This window comes from Pangasianodon hypophthalmus, chromosome 20 (genome assembly GCF_027358585.1).
Source record: "Pangasianodon hypophthalmus isolate fPanHyp1 chromosome 20, fPanHyp1.pri, whole genome shotgun sequence".
In the NCBI taxonomy this organism is placed as follows: Eukaryota; Metazoa; Chordata; class Actinopteri; order Siluriformes; family Pangasiidae; genus Pangasianodon; species Pangasianodon hypophthalmus.
The window spans coordinates 11,128,131-11,148,923 of record NC_069729.1 but is presented as its reverse complement, the minus strand read 5'-3'; the positions used below and the strand labels follow the sequence as shown (position 1 = coordinate 11,148,923).

General features: G+C 38.4%; 1 protein-coding gene across 1 annotated transcript in view; it reads right to left on the bottom strand.

Annotated features, from left to right (window-relative positions):
* unm_sa1614 (un-named sa1614) overlaps positions 1-20,793 on the bottom strand; it is a 36,909-nt gene that overhangs the window by 10,010 nt on the left and 6,106 nt on the right. Inside the window, exons 2-20 of the mRNA XM_026932895.3 lie at positions 18,956-19,028; positions 18,235-18,380; positions 17,919-17,993; positions 17,206-17,255; positions 15,922-16,051; positions 15,652-15,737; positions 13,937-14,012; positions 12,231-12,317; positions 9,361-9,461; positions 8,986-9,055; positions 8,674-8,761; positions 8,167-8,215; positions 6,631-6,794; positions 2,966-3,099; positions 2,736-2,827; positions 2,003-2,189; positions 938-1,023; positions 436-551; positions 168-235 (exon numbers count right to left, since the gene is read on the bottom strand). Of these exons, the coding sequence (XP_026788696.1) occupies positions 168-235; positions 436-551; positions 938-1,023; positions 2,003-2,189; positions 2,736-2,827; positions 2,966-3,099; positions 6,631-6,794; positions 8,167-8,215; positions 8,674-8,761; positions 8,986-9,055; positions 9,361-9,461; positions 12,231-12,317; positions 13,937-14,012; positions 15,652-15,737; positions 15,922-16,051; positions 17,206-17,255; positions 17,919-17,993; positions 18,235-18,380; positions 18,956-19,028 (1,878 nt within the window). The remainder of the gene's footprint in view (positions 1-167; positions 236-435; positions 552-937; positions 1,024-2,002; positions 2,190-2,735; positions 2,828-2,965; positions 3,100-6,630; positions 6,795-8,166; positions 8,216-8,673; positions 8,762-8,985; positions 9,056-9,360; positions 9,462-12,230; positions 12,318-13,936; positions 14,013-15,651; positions 15,738-15,921; positions 16,052-17,205; positions 17,256-17,918; positions 17,994-18,234; positions 18,381-18,955; positions 19,029-20,793) is intronic.

The window sequence follows — 20,793 nt, the reverse complement described above, 5'->3', positions numbered from 1 at the left end:
CTATCACATCTGTTGTGTTGTGTCAGTCAACCTCAGTACACCCCTTTCTCATTTATTCATTTCTAATTTAAGAAAACAAGATAAGACTACATTCAACTGCTGAATGAATGCCTATCTGGTTGTTAAGAAATGTGAGCTGTAATAAAAAGAATTGAAATTCTGTGTACCAGCTCTTCACAGTGAGTGTGCTTCAGTCTTCGAGCGATATCCAGGGCTGTCTCACCATTTTCATTTTCTATAAGAGCACAACAGTTTCCATCAGCCTCTCACCACCATTTACAATCGGACTTATTCTTAGAGAAAATTATACCCACACTTCAGCTATAAACTTTTTTTTTCCTCAAATGAGCACATTGCATTATATTTGTTATTGAATGAAATATATTATGAAATAACTGTGAGTGAAAGGACACAGAGGAAGGTTGATCTTCTCACTGATAAGTGTGTTGGCTTTGGCCTTCAGCAGGAGCTTCAGGCACTCCGTTTTATTGTGCAGACAGCCGTAGTGCAGTGCAGTGTTTCCCTTCACAGTCTGCGCATCTAGATTATTACTGAAAGAAATGAGACAGGCGATGAAACTCTTATCTCCAACAACATTTTCTCATGGTGCTCCCTCTATTTCTCTCTGCTCACTTCCCTTAAAACTAAAGCTACAGCTTAAGACAGTTCACCATGTGCATTCACTAAACTGTTGGAATATCCAGATGGTGCTCCATTTGATTTTTAAATGACTGACTGCATGCTCCTCAAAATAATTTTACAAACGAATGCTGTCAGCAGAGGGCTGTAGTGGCATTCTACGCTGCTCAGTGGAACACAAAATGAGACATACTTTACAGGTAAAGTGTGTGATACAGTCTGGGATATAGTCATGTCTAAACTACACTGAGTGATATCAGATCTAAATGTCAAAGTATAGCAATGCATAGCCACTCACCAGTTGTGTACCAGGAAGTCCACCATGTGCAGTGAGGTCCGGTCAGCCAATAAGACGGCCAGATGCAGTGCAGTCTCCTGTTTTTCCTTGGAGGAGAGACATAATAAATTATACCCTTGACCGTCAAAATCACCTGTACATAGGTGCTAGTTGCGCATTAACACTGATATAGTATTGTATCTTTTAATTTGTTTCCAATTTCCACCCACTAGCTGAGTCTCCCCTATCAAGTGACAGCTACTAATCTGGATGGACGAAGGCATCTACTGCATCTTTTCATATGGGGAGCTGAACAATTTTAAAGGAGAAGATCCAGGGAAGCAAGGAAAGCCATCCTTTCCCCTGAAGAGCAGGGCCAGTTATGTTCTTTTGGATTCCCAGCAACACATTGCTTTAGCATAGTCACAGTGACAGGGCAAACACTTAGACAGCTGTGCCAGTTGATATCACTGAATTCTGGGCCACAGTGTTATCAAAGCAAATGAGTTACATGGATCTAAAATCCAGACTCCAACTTCTCCACAACAGTCAAAGTTTGGACATACATTTTACATTTAATTTTTACATGTACTCTTTTGGCAGACTCTCTTATCAAAGAACATGCAAATAACTTTAAACAAAGAGAATCTGTAAGGATTCATAACTTGAAAGACAAAAAAAAAATTCTTCCAATGTTCAAAGTTCTTCCAAGTGCGAAGAGTCTAGTCTGTAACTAAAAAGGACAAAAAATTACACTAAATGTTTTCTAGTCTAGTGGTAAATGTTCTCATGGCATAGTAATGTTTTTTTCCAAAACAAAACATATAATGCAAATAAAGGTAAATATTTTTTAAACCCCTTTCCCCCAAAAAGTCGCTTTTGTTTTTCAACTTGTATGTGTGAAAACATCATCAAGACTGTGGCTAAACATGTTCAAAGGCCACAGGTACTTTGAAAAACTTCAAATAGACTCAAATATTTAATTTTCTTGAAATTTCTAACCTATGTGTATGTCTGTACAGGACTGGGCAGAACGAGCAGTGTGTGTGTGTGTATATATATATATATATATATATATATATATACCTGCAGTGGGCTGGGCACAGGCAGGCTGAGGTTGAGTTTTTCTGTGTACAGCTGCAGAAGGCTGAAGATGTCTCGTGCATGTAGGGCCTCCTGCAATCGCCTGCGCAGGGTGTCAGGGGAACCGACACTCCGCCGAGCAAACTGACTCTCTATATACTTAGCCAGGATGAACTCTTTACGTATCAACCTACACAGACACATTTTCTTGTATCATGAAAAAAATTCTGTATCATTCACAAGACAAGATAATTATAGGAAGAAAGCAGTCACTCCTGGCCTGGAAATGATCTCCGTCACCAACCAGAACATGGCTGCTCATCTCCACCCTTTTCCCTTAAAAGGCAACTTATGATACACATGTACAGTCCCCTCCAAAAGTATTGAAACAGCAATTCTCTAATACCAGATGATAGATCAGAATTTCAAAAATTCAATTTGATTGAATTGAATTCAATTTTCCTGATGTTTGCATCTAGATAGATGCAAACATCAGGAAAATTGAATTCAATTCAATCAAATTGAATTGCTGAAATTCTCATATTCTCTCATATTCATCTTTCGATCTACAACCCAAATGTCTTCAGTGTATAACAAAAACAAAAAAAATGGCCTTCCAAAACTGCTGTTCCAATACTGTTTGAAAAATGTAGTTTCAAGAGAGGGTGGGGTTGACGATGGAAGCAGAGCCAGCAAGCAAGACTCAAACAGCTGAAATAGACCAGTTCTTACTTACATGTCACTTTCTGCAGACGGTTTCATAGATGGACTGGGGAGATTGGCCTCCACAATTTCGTTAAACCCTGAGTTCCCTACATTTCTCGCTAGCTGAACAGAGACAGAGAAAGAGACAGAAAAAGAGGGAGAATCCACAAATCTGTCAGAAAGTGAGAAAGATAAATTCAAATAAACTTTTATAATTGTTTGCAGAATTTATGTCCATGTTTGGTTGGTAAAGAACCTGACCAGGAGTTCAGAAGTGCCCAATTTATCCAGAGAGAGGGACTGGATGCGAGAGTAATGGACGCCCATCTCCCGATGGATCCCTGAGCATTCAATACACGTCAGGATGCCCAGGTTTGTAGAGATCCATGTAGGATCTGAAAACAGTACAGCATAATTTAAGAATATTTAGTGGTCTCAGGCAATAGCTAAGATAAAATCAGCTCCAGAATTATTGTGTTCCTGTGTGTATGCATATTAGTTTCATGTTTATGCCTATATAGTGTGAACCCACGCTATAAGGCTCAACTCTAAAAGTTTCAAAATAGTGAGAGCGAGTTACTGACAGGTAGTAGAATCGTGTTTGCATTCAACATGACCAGTCATCACTGGCTTTATGAAGGGATAGTCTGTCTGCAACTTGCTCACAGATTTTGAAGTGTTAATGTAGGGATCAAGGGACAAGGGACAGTTTTTCCATAGCAAAGAAAACAGTAAATTCAATTTAAAGCTAAATTAACATATATTGGCAAAAAAAAAATAAATTAAAAAAAAAAAAAAAAAAAAAACTCTCATGCTGCCTGAAATGGTGGATGTTCTTAGTGTATGTAAGACTGAGAGCTGATTGTATCTCTGCAGAAGATAACCTGGTCTGTAGAGGAGAGCAGGTTGTGGAGAGGATGGTTAGGCTGATGTAAGATCACTCATACAGTGGACTGCTCACATAGTGACTGTAAATCCAGAAGATTTACAGAATCCAGAAGTAAAAGGATACCTTAAAACCTTGGCAGTATTTTGATGGCCCTTTTCTGGTGTGTGGTTTCTCTCTATACAGCCTATAAGCAACACGCGCCCAACCTTAAGACATGGCCTAATCAGAGTTATGTATTGCTTAGAGGATTTTTTCTACTGCCTCCTCAAGAAAACATCACCATTAAGTTATTCAACCATGTAGAAGCCCAAGTATTTTGTACTTGTTAGAACATGAACAGCCTGTTCACCTTAGGACTAAAGCAGGTGGCTAGGGAGGTTCTCTTGAATGTATACTCTGACTTCTTGCAATTCAGGACCATGTTGTGAGCTGTGGCTCATCCTTCAAATTATTTGGCTCCACCTTTAATTGATCTGTCATTTCAGCTGGAAATTTAATGGTATAAGACAGCTCTACAGACGGGTGACCACTTAGTAAGGTGTATGGGCCACTACAAGCTGGATTTTATAGTATGTATGATATTATAGAACTTTACTGTAAATATGTTTTATTGTTTATTGTAAATTTTACAATACTTTACTGGCAACTGCCAGTAAATTACTGTAAAATTTACAGCAATTTTCTACAATGTGTATGTTATGTCTCCTTCCTGTCGTGTAACTATGGAGCTAGAAAAATGATTTTAGTTTTGCATGAACAACTTACGGCCTCTAGTAGGATTTGGACAAATGTAAGCTGTCAAGAGTCAGCCCGAGTAAACCACTTATAAACGATTTAATAATATACAGTCAGGTCTATAAGTATTTGGACAGTGACACAATTTTCGTAATTTTGCTTCTGTACAGCACCACAATGGATTTAAAAATGAATCACTCAAGATGTGACTAAAGTGTAGACTTTCAGCTTTAATTCAATGGGTTTAACAAAACTATTGCATTAACTGTTTAGGAATTACAGCCATTTTTTTCACAGGCTCAAAAGTAACTGGATAAACTAACAATCATAAATATTAGGATCATTTTTGATAATTGGATGCAAATCCAATCCACCCAATGCTGAGTTTCCTCCCTTTAGGTGCTTTGCGTGGCCTTTACTGCAGCTTGTTTGTGGGTCTTTCTGCCTGCAGTTTTGTCTTCAGTAAGTGAAAAACATGCTCAGTTGGGCTGAGGTCAGGTGACTGCCATTTAAGAACATTCGATGTCCAAGCTCTTGGGTTGCTTTCGTGGTATGTTTTGCGTCATTATTCCATCTGTACTGTGAAGCGCTGTCCTACCAGTTTTGCAACATTTGACTGAATCTGAGCAGGACGTGTAGCTCTATGCACTTCCGAATTCATCTTGCTACTTCTATCAGCAGTCTTATCATCAATAAACCCCAGTGACCCAGTTCCACTGGCAGCCATACATGCCCATGCCATAACACTGCCTCCACATGTTTGACAGATGATGTGATATGCTTTGGATCATGAGCCCTCCCTTTCCTTCTCCATATTCTTCTCTTTCCATCATTCTGGTCCAAGTTAATCTTGCATCAGAACTGGTCAGGCTTTTTTTAGAGTTTTTTTTTTTTTTTAGCAAAATTTAATCTGGCAATTCTGTCCTTGAGCGTTACCAGTGGTTTGCATCTTGAGGTAAACTGTCTGTATTTACATTCATGAAGGCGTCTCTTGACTGTAGACTTTGACAATGATACGCCTACCTCCTCCAGAATGTTCTTGACTTGGCTAGATGTTGTGAAGGGGTTTTTCTTCACCTAGGAAAGATTTCTGCAATCATCCACTTTTGTTGCCTTCTGTGGTCTTCCAGGCCTTTTGATGTTGCTGAACTCACCAATGCATTCCTTCTTTTTAAGTATGTACCAAGTTGTTGATTTGGCCACTCCTAAAGTTTCTGCTATCTCTCTGATAGGTCTATTGTTTTCAGCCTAATGATGGCCTCTTTCACTTGCATCGAAACCTCGAAATTCCCGTGAACAGCTACCAAATGCAAATTCAACACTTGGAATCCACTCCATACTTTATCTCCTTAATTTCATGATATAAGGAGGAAACAGGCCACACCTGGCCATAAAAGTGCTTATCAGTCAACTGTCCAATTACTTTTGAGCCTACGAAAAGGAGGTACTATGTAAAAAAAAAATGGCTGTAATTCCTAAACAATTAATAATATTTTTTGTTAAACCCCTTGAATTAAAGCTGAAAGTCTACACTTCAATCATATTTTGATTGCTTCATTTTAAGTCCATTGTGGTGGTGTACAGAGGCAAAATTACAAAAATTGTGTCACTCCTAAAACACTTATGGACCTGACTGTAAATAGTGTATCAGTTGTGCTCATAGTTGGTAAGTATCAATTGCTTTAAGATGCTCTTTCCCTCCTTGTCTCACACAATCACTTCAGGTTTGTTGACAGTGTAATGGCAGGACACTGATGTTCCAGCGTTTGCTTATACCTGTCTGATTGATCCTGATGCTCTACCCTGCTCTGCTCCTTCATCTTGAGCTTTTGGCATTTGTCTTCCTGTTTCAATTTTAAAATATTACCTGGATTGTGTAGCCTTGCACCTTCTCAAAAATGTTGCTCTAATCATAAAGACTGTCCTGCACCCATCTCAGAACTTCTACTCACAATATGATCATACTGTGATCATTCCATATCATTTCAAAACAGGCAAACATCTGTTTGTCCTTTCTCTGAACAATGGTACACTGTAATAATCAAAATGCCACTATGTGGCATCAGTCAGAAGAAGATGCATTCCCTGCTCAGTCTGGTTCCTCTTAAGGGTACTTCTTCATGTCATCTGTCATGTCTGGCTTGCTCATTTGGAAGCAAAATCTAGTTTCAGATTTCTGTAAAGCTGCTTGCATTTTACATTTATATATAGTGCTTTCAAAAATCAGCAACAGAGATAAAGAGTGTTCTTGTGGCAGTAGCATTCAGAGTGCTGTAATCGGTGTGTTGTGTAGTTGGAGCACCTGGAGCACCGCAGTCGCAGCAGACCTGGTTACCCGGCATGCGGAGGATGTCCTCTGTGATTGCCCTTGTCAGATCCTCCACACTGCTTCCTCCACTCTGTTTGTGCTCATCCAGAGCCACATTCAGTGCCTCCTGCTTACTGTTGGTTAGCACTGAAATCCACCTGAACAATATATATATATATTTGGTAATATACTTAAAAAGAATGACATTCATGAAAGTATATCAAGGAAGCTAATCTATCAAAACATTTCAGAAGATTATAGTAGATTTTATATACTTGCATTAAAAAAGGCTCCAACAGGGTTCAAAACCTGTAATGTTACCAAGTAGCCAAACAGGTGGTAAGGCATAACTAAACTCTAAACAGATTACATGGGGGCCACTAACTCTAGCTAAGGGAGAATCGTGGTTCCTATTAGTGTTGCTATTTTCTGCTAGGTGCAGCATTTATGTGCATTATTACAGCACTTACTGCATGATTATTTCTAAGTGCTGGAACAGTATTCTTATTGTGTTACTTTCAATTCTAATAGCCATTCTCCAGTTATGTGGTAATCAGCTTTTAGCATCAGACCAATAGAAGGCATGAGAGTTTCAATCACAGCACATGGAAACTCATTTGAGGAAGCTATATTTAATATGTCAAAGACCTGCTCTTCTACATAAGAGTGTGTTTGTGTGTGTGTTGGAATTAACAAACAGACTCTCATCTATATGACAGCACACACTGCTTGACCGTATAAACACAATACTTTGCTCTTATTTAAACAGAAACACTGCATCATCTTAAACCCTTAAACTCCCAGAACCCATCTATGAGTCCAGACTTAGATTCCTGCCTCTCGTTACTGTCACTTTCCAAAACCACTTTCTGTAGTTGCTGAAAAAGTTTAAATAAATCTTGCCAGTGTTTATTTCCAATCTTTTAGTTTAGTCTATATTTATCAACTTTATTGTTTTTGGCTGATTCTTATTTTCTTAATATTTTTTAATTAACATAGTCTTTTTGGTCAATACGTTTGTGTAGTGGGTAGCCTTGCCGCCTCATGGCTTTTTGGTCCCTGGTTTGATCCTGAGCTCGGGTTACTGGTGGGGGTTTACTCCAGCTTTGCAGTTCTAAATTTCCCCTATGTGTGAATGTGTGTGCATGTTGCTCTGTGATGGACTGGTGTCCCATTATCCCACCTCACACCCAGTGTTCCCGGGAAAGGCTTTGAATTCCACCGTGACCCTGACAGGGATAAATCGGCTCTTCAAGATGAATTAATATGGTCTTGCTGTTTTACAAATACCTATATGCAACTTTGAGTACCATTTGTATGTATTGTATCTATATGTACTTCTTTGTATGTAGGTTGCCATATAAATAAAGATTACGTTTACAATTTCAATGCTTTTTATGATTAATATTTTCTTTGCCCATGTCAAAACAGGACTACAACAGACATATCTGCTCTGAGATGTGCGCCGAGCCTTATAGCCTCCAAAAACAATGTGACCAAAGCATTTCTATTCCTGGAAGTGTGACTTACGCTACACAGTCAGACTCATCCTCTGTGAGAAAGTGATAAGTGCGGTTATCTGTAACAAAGACACACATGAACAAACAGAACCGTGGAGCACTTGTTAAACACTGACAGCTAACATATATTTTATAAGGAAACAGGCAACTCCTGTGTTACCACAATATAACACAAAATTTTGTAAACACTAAAAAAAGCTCCAATCACAGTTTTTAAAGCTCTGCTGAAACAGGAGGGTCTCTCTCTCTAAATTGAAATACTCTCTATATTTAGAAACAATAGATTTTTTGTCTGTTTGTATATAATATATAAAGTAATAATCTCATACAGGGGTAATAATAGCCAGTGCTACAAGAAACAATGTGACTGATGTTAATATGTAAGTGCAGCAGAATGCATGAAAGCACACTTGCATGCTTATCTTCAGTGATTTTCTTTTTGTTTCACTGCAGCTTATAATACAGTGGATTACATCATAGCACTGGTAGGAGAGAGTGGTTTCTAATCATTACTTACGAGAGATGAGGTCAAAACATTTCTTGTCCTCCAGGCTGGGTTTGACCTGGCAGGTCAGGAGGTTCAGTTTGGCTGGTGATTTATTTGGCTTAGAGAGGGCACAATATGACACACTTATTAAAGTAAAAATGCGTTCAAGTAGTTGTAGATAATTATCTAATGTATAATATGATATGTAATATACACTACTGCTGTGTAAGTTTATTTTTAATTCATTAAACAAAGTCAAAAAAAACAGCAACTACTCATTTAAATAAAACTGTGACATAGGCTAGAGTTGGGTACTAAATTTAACAGAGTGGTTCTGCTTACAGTTCCGTGAGCGATGGTGAGATAGCAGTTCTGCACTGTGCACTTTCTTTTCTGCCACATCTTTCTCAACCTGTAGCAGGCAGGAATATGATTACAACACGCACCATGAATGAACATGAATCCCAACCCACTAATCTTAATACAGAGGCCACAAAAGGCTAGTTTTTCATTTCTCTGTTATCAATTCTGATTTTTTTTAAAGCTATTTCCTATTGTAATACAGACACCAGGGTCAAATAACTGCCACTGTAGGAACTTGAAGATAAATTGTAATGGATACAACCAGAAGTGGAAAAATATGCTCAGAAAGAGTAATTTTAAAACACAAACATCAAACAGATATGAATCAATGTGGAAATAATTACATATATTTACCCATCACTCTTCTTATAGAGGTAGCCTGATTTCTCTGTTCCATATTGCTTGTTGCCTTGAAGTTGGTGCATGCTGTACACAGTCTGTTTACATAAAGAGTCCTACATCACACACACACACACACACACACACACACACACAAACACTCACGGGTTAAGCTGGCACCTTCTCACTCTCTCTCTACAAGTCAGTAGCACCTCATTATTTATTTGGATCATTATTTAAAAGACACAAATGCAGTGACATTGACTCCTGATGTGGCCAGAAAGGCAGAGACTTAAAAAATGACAGCACGCAGTGTAAATTGCAAATACTTGCATAACTTAATTACTACACCAAAAGCCACATTACAATAATGTATAATAATATTTTAATACAATATTATTAAAAGTAATACTAGAAACAATACAATGTAACATAAATAATGAAGACGCTAGGTGACAAACATAGATTTGTAGCAAATACATGCAATCACTTCTAATGGTCTAATTTCCACAAATGTACCACTGCATATACAAAACCATGAATATAAACTTACCCTCCTAGACTGAATGAGTGCATTGAGAAAAAGAATAAATGTTAGCAATTAATTATATTCAAATTACAGAGTATTTTGTCTGTAACTGTAGTAGATATACACTCACCAAACACTTTATTAGGAAAACCTGTACACCTATGGATTTGTGCAATTATCTAGTCAGCCAATTGTGTGGCAGCAGTGCAATGCATAATATCATGCAGATACGGGCCAGCAGCTTTTGGTAATGTTTACATCAACCATCAGAATGGGGAAAAAAATGTGATCTCAGTGATTTTCACCGTGGCATGATTGTTGGTGCCAGACAGGCTGGTTTGAGTATTTCTGTAACTGCTCCTCTCCTGGGATTTTCACGCCAGACTGGTTCGAGCTGACAGAAAGGCTACAGTAACTCAGATAACCACTCTGTACAATAGTGGTGAGCAGAAAAGTATCTCAGAATGCACAACATGTCAAACCTTGAGGCAGATGGGCTACAACAGCAGAAGTCGGGTTGCACTTCTGTCAGCCAAGAACAGAAAGCTGAGGCTGCAGTGGACACAGGCTCACCAAGACTGGAAAAATGTAGCCTGGTCTGATGAATCTCGATTTCTGCTGAGGCACACGGATGGGAGGGTCAGAATTTGGCGACAACAGCATGAATCCACGGACCCAACCTACATTGTGTAAACAGTCCAGGCTGATGGACTTGGTGTAATGGTGTGGGGAATGTTTTTTGGTACACTTTGGGTCCGTTAATACCAATCAATCACTTGAATGCCACAGCCTATTTGTTGCTGACCATGTGCATCCCTTCATGGCCACAATTTACCCATCTTCTAATGGCTATTTCCAGCATGATAATGCACCACATCACACACGGGGGCAGTCGTGGCCTAATGGTTAGAGTCTCGGACTTGTACCCGAAGGTGAACCTGAAGGTCGTGGGTTCGAGTCTCAGAGGGATTGTAGGTGGGGGGAGTGAATGACCAGCTCAATACCACAACTGAGGTGAGACCCTTGAGCAAGGCACCGAACCCCCAACTGCTCCCCGGGGGCCACAGAAAAAAAGGCTGCCCACTGCTCCGGGTGTGTGTTCATGGTGTGTGTGTTCACCACTGTGTGTGCACTTGGAGGGGTTAAATGCAGAGCACAAATTCCAAGTATGGGTCACCATGACATGACCGTGACGGGTCACAGGATCCTTCCCAGTCACAGGATCTGAATCCAATTTGGGATGTGGTAGAACAGGAGATTTGCAGTATGAAAGTGCACCTGAAAAATCTGTAGGAATTATGTGGTGCAATCATGTCAACATGGACCAGAATATCAAAGGAATGTTTCCAATATCTTGTGGAATCCATGCCTCAAAGAATTGAGGCTGTTTTGAGAGCAAAGGGAGGCCCTGCCCAGTACTAGTATAGTGTTCCTAATAAAGTGCTCAGTGAGTGTACAGTTAATGTACACTCACTGACAGTTAGTGCTGGAAATCACAATTTTGCACTTCCTTTAACTTAGTGCTATAGCGCATTGCTAATTTGGTTGGGCATATAAGATTCTGTTCTAACCCAGTTGTTATTTCTGACCAGAAATGGGTGCAAGAAGCGATGTGACTTTCAACATCTGCTGGCACAAACCCACTTTTGGTCCAAAATTGTGCTTATTTCACGCTCTAACTTCATGCAAATTTATTTTAAAATCATACTATGTTTACAATATACTATGAATAGGCTACATTACCCAACTACTAAATATAACAAAATAAGTTATATTATTTGTAACAAATCACTCAGTTGTGGCTACTGAATCAGATACTCCTTTAAAAACTTCCCATATAGCATTCTAAAGGGTTCTTCAGTTTGTCCCTCTCAGCAGAACCCTAAATTGTTCTATGCAGAACCCAATAACAGTGTTTTCCTACCAGAGAGGAGTCAGAGAAACCCATTAAAAAGCTAGAATTGTTAACCCTTTAATAAAAATCAATACATTGTCTAAGCAAAACTAATTAAATACCATTTGCCAATTTTATTGCAAAGACAAAAGAGGCTCACACCTACACATGTAAAACAGCAAATGTAAAAACAGAAAACACATTAGTTAAGATATATCAGCCAACCAGTTATTTCAACCACCAGCCAATAATTTAAAAATATTGATAAGCTATAACATTGAATGCTACGAATGAAACTGAATAAAATTTCATTATCAAGTTCTTTAAAAGTTGTGACAGCGCTAGATAAGAGAACACTAAAATGTGCAGTGGAATGTATTAGGGAATTGTATTAGGAAATCTGAAATGAAAATGTATGCTAGTCCTATGCTGAGTGACAGAGGTAAGTGTGTAAGTGATCACCTCCTTAAGTTCAGGCTGCAATGCAGGTCTTAGCTGGTCCCTGAGAGAAAACAGCTGCCTCTTCTCTTCATCCTGATTATGCTTTATCTGCACACACATATGCCCACAAACAAAGATACATAATATGCGTGAAATCCCTATAAACCCACACTAGGCATACATAACACATTCTTTTGTACATAACCCACATAGGACAAGATTTCCTGTTAAGTAAGTATGATTGGGTTTTACAGATCATCAGATCATGGAGTAGCATTACAAACTTTCTATCTATTTGAAACAAAGAACATCATTTTGAAAATTTAGAAATATATGGTTTTGCTGGTGGTTTGAGAAAGATTGGGAAACAAGGGAAGGAACTGTGAAAACTGTTCACAGAATGAATTTTTTGTCAAAGCAATAAAAAAGAGATCCACAGGGAGTGAGATTTTTTTAGAACTGATAAGCATTTTTCAGTAATCTTAGCAAGAATACTTTATCAGTCACAGCACAATCACCTCAGAAAACTGTTGGCATTAATGCAGATTCACTATTTTACATAAATCTATAGTAGGAGTAAACAATTATTTGCTCTGTGGTTAGTTTGGAGTGGTGAGTAGTTTGTTATTCTTTGGTTGATCTACACAGTTTAAACAATATATAGATTAAAAAAAATACATTTTAAAACAGAAAAAAACATCACAAAATAAAGCAATAACTCAGGCTCTTCTCCATTAACACATTGGCACTCCTCTCCATCTTCCACTATGTACTCCTGCAATTACTACTCTTTACCTACTCTTTCACTCACTCCTTTCTTTACTGCTGGGTCCATTGTGAACAAAATAACTCCAGAAGTGAACTCTTTTAACTATTTTATATATGGGCAGCACCTCAGTTTTGCTAAAGATTGACACTGAGTAGGAAGTGAATGAAAGAATTTTGAAAGAATGAAAAAAAACTATAAATAACCAAAATCTTGCAGTATCACTCACACTGCTCTGTGTATCAAATCTTGTCAAATCTTGCCAGTATTACCAAATTACAAATTCAATAACTGATGCTAGATGAGTTATTGATCTCTAATAAAACCATCTGGATGAGACTGGATTCCATTTAGCCATCAATGCATGACTGGCCTGGAGTGCATGAATCCACCAAAACAGCCATCTCAGCCCAAAATCTGAACAATTCCAGAAAGAAAATAAACATTTAAAATTTAACACCTAAAATGGAGCTGAGAGAGTTTAATGACTGATCCACTAGTACATTCAAACTGAATCTTATTGCTAGTGGCAGCTGCAGAATGAGATGTCCTCTGAATGTTGATAAGCTAACCTAGTCACACACACACACACACACACAGACAACGGCACAATTACAGCCACCTGATGTTGTTTGGCGGAATGAAATTAGAGGGTACAGTGCACCTGGGTTCTAATACTTTGAGCTGAGTGACAGACTATAGCTCTTTTCACAGATTTTCATCATGCTCCCATTGTTCTTTTACTCAAAAGGAAAGAAAATGATTAGGCTTTAAAATGGGGACATTTAACATGAAGTTCAGAAACAGTTACCATGAATAACACTAAAACTCTTGCTGATTTCACTGTGACTGCTTTTGTGTGTAAAATCTGGGCCTACAACTGATTGCATCTACAGTGCAACCCTTACTGTAAGGGCATTTGAATAAAGAGAGGTTTTTATTAATGTAAAAATGCACTCACAGAGCTGAGTTTTCCATTGAGTGTGTCAATGTACTGCTTCAGCTTCTCTGTGGCAGCCAAGCACTCCTGAAAGAAACTGACAAAGGAAACCAATGTAATTACCATCAGCACCAGTGGTTTGCTGTTACTGCAGCCCCATCTCTCTTCTCCTTCCCTCCTCAACACCTCCCTCCTTCACCCACCATTTTCCTCATCTCCCTCTAGCACTCTCTTACTTCTTTACAAAAGTACCATATAATGAAACATGGTCTTGCATGGAGACAGAAGATGACAAAAAACAAAACAAAACACAGGAATACATTAACTCGGGTATTATCAGTCATCCCACACGTAACACTCAGCACTTTTCTGACAGCACAGGAACAAAAAGGTATGCTAATGAACTTCAGTTCCAAAGAGGACATGCTTTTCTGTGTTCCTTTTCTGTAGAGCTATGTACAATATGTCTTCTGTTGTGGGAAAGCTTTGACTAGTCACCAGCAATTTACATTGTGCACCAGTTACATTTTTATTGGTGTAGTTTATAGTTTTTATAATAGTTTCTGTGATTTACAATATGCAATGGATCTGGACAAGTTCTTTGTTTTTCAGTTCAGGCTTCTGCATTTATGTGGCCTGGATGTTAGCTCTCCCCACAGACAAAGCAGTGCCACCACGTTTCCCTCGTTTGAGCCCCAAGTTTGTTACAACTGGTGAAGTGTGAATGCTGTTTTCAAGCCAGAGACCAGATCCCTGGTCCTCTTGAAAATGGTGGCCTGGGATACGCTGGGGCCACAGACAAACTTGCTGAGCTCTATCATCATGTGTGTGCAAGGATTATCCAGATGCTGCCCTAGAACATATTGGCATCTTCATATCCTTTAATTTGCTTTATGAGAATTACATGCCATGCATTGCAAAAGAGTGGGGGTTTTGACTCAATTAAATGAGACTTTTATGTAAATTTGGGCAATTTCATGAAAATTACAAGTAAATTCAATTTCAATGACCTAATCATTTGACGCATCAACAGCCCCAAGTAATGTTTCTATGCCCTGTGCGTTCATTGACAATTTGTAGAATACACCATATGATATAAGCAAATGGGTAAAAAGGTGTAATGTAATAAACAGATGTTTTATTAGCATGATGTGTCCATGTGATTACTGTAGCTGTTTAAAAAGCATTCGACTAGTAATTTCAGTGGCTGTCAGCACGTTTGCCTCGCACCTCCGGGGTTAGGGGCTCGGTTGCCGCTTCCGCCCTGTGTGTGTGGAGTTTGCGTGTTCTCCCCGTGCTTCGGGGGTTTCCTCCGGGTACTCGGTTTCCTCCCCTAGTCCAAAGAAATGAGTTCTAGGCTGATTGATATCTCTAAATTGTCCATAGTGTGTGAATGGGTGTGTGTGTGCAAGTGTGCCCTGCAATGGGTTGGCACCCCGTCCAGGGTGTCCCCCGCCTTGTGCCCCGAGTCCCCTGGGATAGGCTTCAGGCTCCCTGCGACCCTGTGTAGGATAAGCGGTACACAAAATGGATGGATCATGACCAATACATGGCAAGTGCTTTGTGCCCTTGGAACTAGTTGCAGGAATTGTGGAGTTTTATGTAATTGCCTGATGAAGACAGTGCCCATTGTGTCCTACAAAACATTGCCTAATAGACCACTACCTATGTGGAATGAAAACATACATGTTTATGTGATGCAATGGACAAAATAGAGGCAACATTCATCGCCTTACTTGCCCTGGGAGTAGTAGTGCTTGATGAGGTTCTGGAGCAGATCCACACCTTTCTTGCTCTTAATTTCATTCACTTTAATGAGGTACTGTGTAAGAGGACAAGAGGAGTAAATACAATAAGTTGCATTTATTGATAGATAGTATTGTGATGACTGTGAGAGGCAACTAATAGAGTTATATAAAATAATTCAGTAGAGGCATAACACTGGCTCTCTGGCGTGTGTGTGTGTGTGTGTGTGTGTGAGAAAGAGAGAGAGATTTAGTGCTGACCTCACACATCTGCAGCTGAAACATTCTTCGTTCCTTCTCTAGCTCCTCGGCAATCTCTCCACCGCTCACCTCTGTCCTCACCATGCCATACTGTTTTGCCAGCTCTCTCTTCTCCTTCTCTATCTTATTGCTTCAGAGAGACAATGCACAAGTCTAACTCCACTGTGTACGTGAACACATGCATGTGAAAGATTATTCATTTATAGTGAAAAAAAGGTATTTGGTACTGAAATAACTTCGGAGGTTAGACGTTATATAGGTCATGGTCTAGAGGATCCTGATAGTTGAATAAATCTTAATACATAACATTCCACAAAGGACAATTATGATGATTTTTATTCTTGGCATAACTCAAAAGCGTGCCCAATGAAAGTGCAAGAAAAGCTAGGTTTTGAGGGGAAGTTCTTTACAGTCAGTGGGAGTTTTTGAAGTTTCCTTTTTAGGTGTTTCTTCATTTATGACAATGACATGGGAAGTGAGTGTCCAGATCATAAGACTAGACGACAGACCTAAAAGAAACTAAAGTAGGAACTCCATGCAGGCAGGGCTTGTAATAACAACACATGAAAAATATATACTGTATATATAAGTAAGATGTGTAAGATGAATTTATTACACAACTTACCCACAAATTATTCAGCCTATAAAAAAAAAATTTCCCATGTTTTGTGCCATTGAAAACTTCTTGGCAAACCTGTCATGATTTATTAACGAGTTGTTGCCTATACGATCAAAGGGGCAGCCACTACTGCATGAACAAATAATAGATTATGTACGTGCTGGGGCAACAACAAATGTGCAAAAACTCAATGCTTTCAGTTGCTTTACAGAACAGAACACTGCTGACACAAAGACTTGCACAAAACAGTTATACTGCACCTGCCATGTATGTTAATTTGTGTTAATTTGCCTGCACATTCTTAACCTGCTAAAATGGCAACAGCCACAAATGCAAATAGTCACTAAAAGGTTTGTAATTAGCACTTCTTTTTGTGAGTCTAGCAGTTGCCAGTTGCTATGTGACATATACTACAAAATGCTATTGGATCAAGTTATTGCTCCTAAGGGAGGGAAAGCAGTTTTATTTTTCTCTCTTTTTTTTTTTTTTTTTTTTTTTTGGGCAAGCATACGCAATGATACTGCTGCCTCATAAATCACAATAATGTCCTCTTCCAGTTCATTATCATCTTGGAAAAGACTATTGGACACCATAACTGTAAGCAATATTGCATGGCAGTATCACAAAACCTTAAAATTAAATACAGCATAGCTATGAGCACTCACAATTTGCTCTCATAATCCCTCCATGCCTTGTCAAATGGCTTCTTCAGATCCTGAAGGAAAGGAAGACAGAATTAGAAGGGATTTCAATCCATTCCATTTCAATTCATTAAATTTTATTTGTATAGCACTTTTAATAATAGACACTGTCACAAAGCAGCTTTTAAAAAAATCTAGATGTAGATTTAAATTTAGATTCATATTGAGCAAGCCATCCATCTCAAGGGAGCAAACTCAGCATTTGGTGATGTCCATGGGGTCCAGACTTCAGGTAGTCATTGACTGCAAAGGATTTACCTCCAAGTAATAAAAATAATCCTAATATGTATGATTATATTAGTTTGTCCCATTACTTTTGAGCCGGTGAAAATGGAGGAACTCTGTAAAAAATGGCTGTAATTCCTAAATGGTTAATGCAATATTTTTGTTAAACCCCTTGAATTAAAGCTGAAAGTCTACGCTTCAGTCACATCTTGACTGCTTCATTTCAAATCCACTGTGGTGGTGTACAGAGGCAAAATTACCAAAACTGTGTCACTGTCCCAATATTTATGGACCTGACTGTATGTCAAAAATACAAAACAGAAAGTATAAGTGGAGCTCTGAAAGGGATATTTTTCTGACACAGTAACCTTCATTATAACTTTACTATATACAAGAACAGATATAGAATTTCAGAGAGACCACATCCACCACATTTGACTTTTTAAACTTACACCTTTGACCTCTTTCAAATCCCCTTTAACCAATGAGTCCAGGAAGAAGTTGACATTGTGGAGCATGCTCTTTAACTGTAGGAGGAAAGATGATAAAATGTAAAGAATCAGTGTGGAAAACAACTCTTTTTTGACAAAAGACTTAGATTTGAGCCTGTGAGCTGTATATAAAAACTGCGAACTGGGAGCTTCACGGTTTGAAGTTTTAAAAATTTAAGTATATCTAAATAAGGTCTATCATTTCAACTCACACCATAACTAACATCAAAGTGGGCACAGCACTGGCCAGAGGGTGTTTTCTCCCTCAATGACTCACCAAGTTCTTCATTGGTGTCAGCAGCTCTTTGGAGAATTCAGCAAACTTATTAAAGGCAGAAGCCACTTCCTGCTCTCCGTTGTTGCGGAAATTGACAGCTAGCTTCTCCATGGAGTTGATATACAGCTCCAAATGTGATATGTGGTCTTGAGAGGAAGCAAACGTAAATTAAAACAGTTTTGAATATAAATTAAAAATATCAAAAATGTATCTTTAAAAGTGTGCCATACCCTATATACAGAGTCATTACTTCTTACACAACAACATGGAAGCCAAAATAGACAAGTAGAGCATTGTCTATTCTCTTCTTCATCTTCTCTATATATACAGCATGATCGCGTTACAGTATGGCAATGTTTCCAGCTAAAATTTCATTAGAAATTATCTTTTCTAATGAAATTTTAGCTGGAAACACTGCCATACTGTAACGCGATCATGCTGAATACTGTGAAAACCCTTTAATATGGCTTTGCCTATTGTTAGTACAGTATTAACAAATATACTGTACACAGCAGGCAGCAGTGACATTCTTTCTAAAGCATCAGATTCCTGTCTGAAACATCTGGGCGTGTCATCTTGTCACGGTAATTTGGTAACTGTGGTTTGTCCTCTGTTTCCTGCTCTGAGACAATGCTCTTTCATCTTCTCTATATATACAGCAATTTGAAATATAGGATAAATTAAGCCATTATGTGTCATTATGTAACAGTGGCAATGTTACCTTGACCAGAGGCATACTTGGCTTTGGAAGCTTTCTTCATTTTCTGCAACACTGTACGGTCACAATCCAAAGCCTACAAAACAAATGCAGTGTCACTGTAATTGGTAGGCCCATTATTAGCTTCAATAAACAGTGTTCATCTTCTACACATGGATAATGGAGCGTGTGTATGAGGGCACATTAATACATGTCTCAAATCCTCTGAAAACATGAAGGAGATAAGTCAGTACTCTTTATAATCACTTTTGCATTATACGATATGTCGCCAGACCAACACAGAGCATCAAACACACACACACCACCATGCTGTCCTTTTACACATTGCGAGTAAATGTTTGCCTTAAGCCCAGATCTAGGAAAATATTTTGCATGATTTTTGACTTCTGAGATAGTTTGATTACAATGTTCAAATGATATAATTATTTAATTACAACTTACTATTTCGGAATGTTAATTATTATAACACAATAGTTCAGTAATAATAATTTAAATAGTAGTATATGACAGGACTTGCACTCCACTCATAGTATCTCGAAATGATCACTTAGGGCCAGATGTGCTAAGCTGTTTGCAGGTGGGTTTTTTTTTTTTAGGAGTAATTAGGCTGCACGTCATGTAAGAAACTTGCAAAGAAGCCTAAATGCATAAAGTGCACATCTCCTCTTGATACGTATGCATTTGAAGGAGAATTGTGCAAAAGGAGGAAAGTCAGCATAAAAAAAAGATGGGAATGGAATTGGGCTATTTTTGAATTGTCAGCACAGCATATTGAAATTTACCTTCATAGACATACACTATTACACTAAACTACACTATTAATTAACTACATTTTTTCAACTAAGGTGCTTTTGTCAGACATATCTTGCAACCCATATATGTCATAGCAAATATGTCAGGAACACATAGATGAGTTTTCCTCACATCTAACAAAGAAATTTAAACAGGACTTTTGTGGCACTGCCAATTTTCCAAATGTTATAGAAGCTGCAGTTGTCCACAAGAAAATAAATTACAGTGAAGTGCACACTTTTATACAAAAACGTTTATTCCTTATACAAAAGCCTTTTCATTAAAGCCAGTTAGTAACCAAACAGGATAGCAGCCACGTTAATGCTCTCCACACTGTTGACTTGCTCTGATATGAGTCTATATTGTTTCTTTATGAACTCTCAATTATTCTTTAGTCCCAAGCTTTGTGATAGTTTGTGGTTAACCATTTCCACCACCTTATACTGGATTTACAATCTCAATTTGAGCATCATACAGAGTGCATTTAGCAGGTGGTTCCAGGACAGTTTGCATGATGCATGACAGCCTTAGGATACTGAACACTGATTTGAGACGCAACGTGAGCGTATTGTTTGGCCACATCGCATATTTTTCGCTTTGCCTCCTGCTGAACGTATCTACACTGTACTATAGTGAGTCTACTGACTAAAGAAAATGAAAAAAACCTGGAACAAACCTTTGCAGAAACATTTCCTGTTTCAGCAATTCAAGCAAGTTGCAAAAAACTCTTGCCTTCCTAAGGGTAAATATCCATGTTGTAACATTTGTGTAACAGACTTTTTCTTGCTATAACTAACCGAAGTTACGCAATGCATTGATGTGTGTACAAATGTAACTGGAGCATAAGCTGAGAATACACTGAGGAAATGGTAGCAATGTTATAGACCCCAGCTGAAATTACCCTCATTGTTATTACGTGGGACATAATGAAAAATGTTCCAATTAACATTAGAGACTGTTTTAATTTTGAAAGCACATCTTAATCTGCTTTAACTGAGCATAGAACCTAATTTAAGTGCATCTTACCAACAGTGTAGGCAAATGGTACC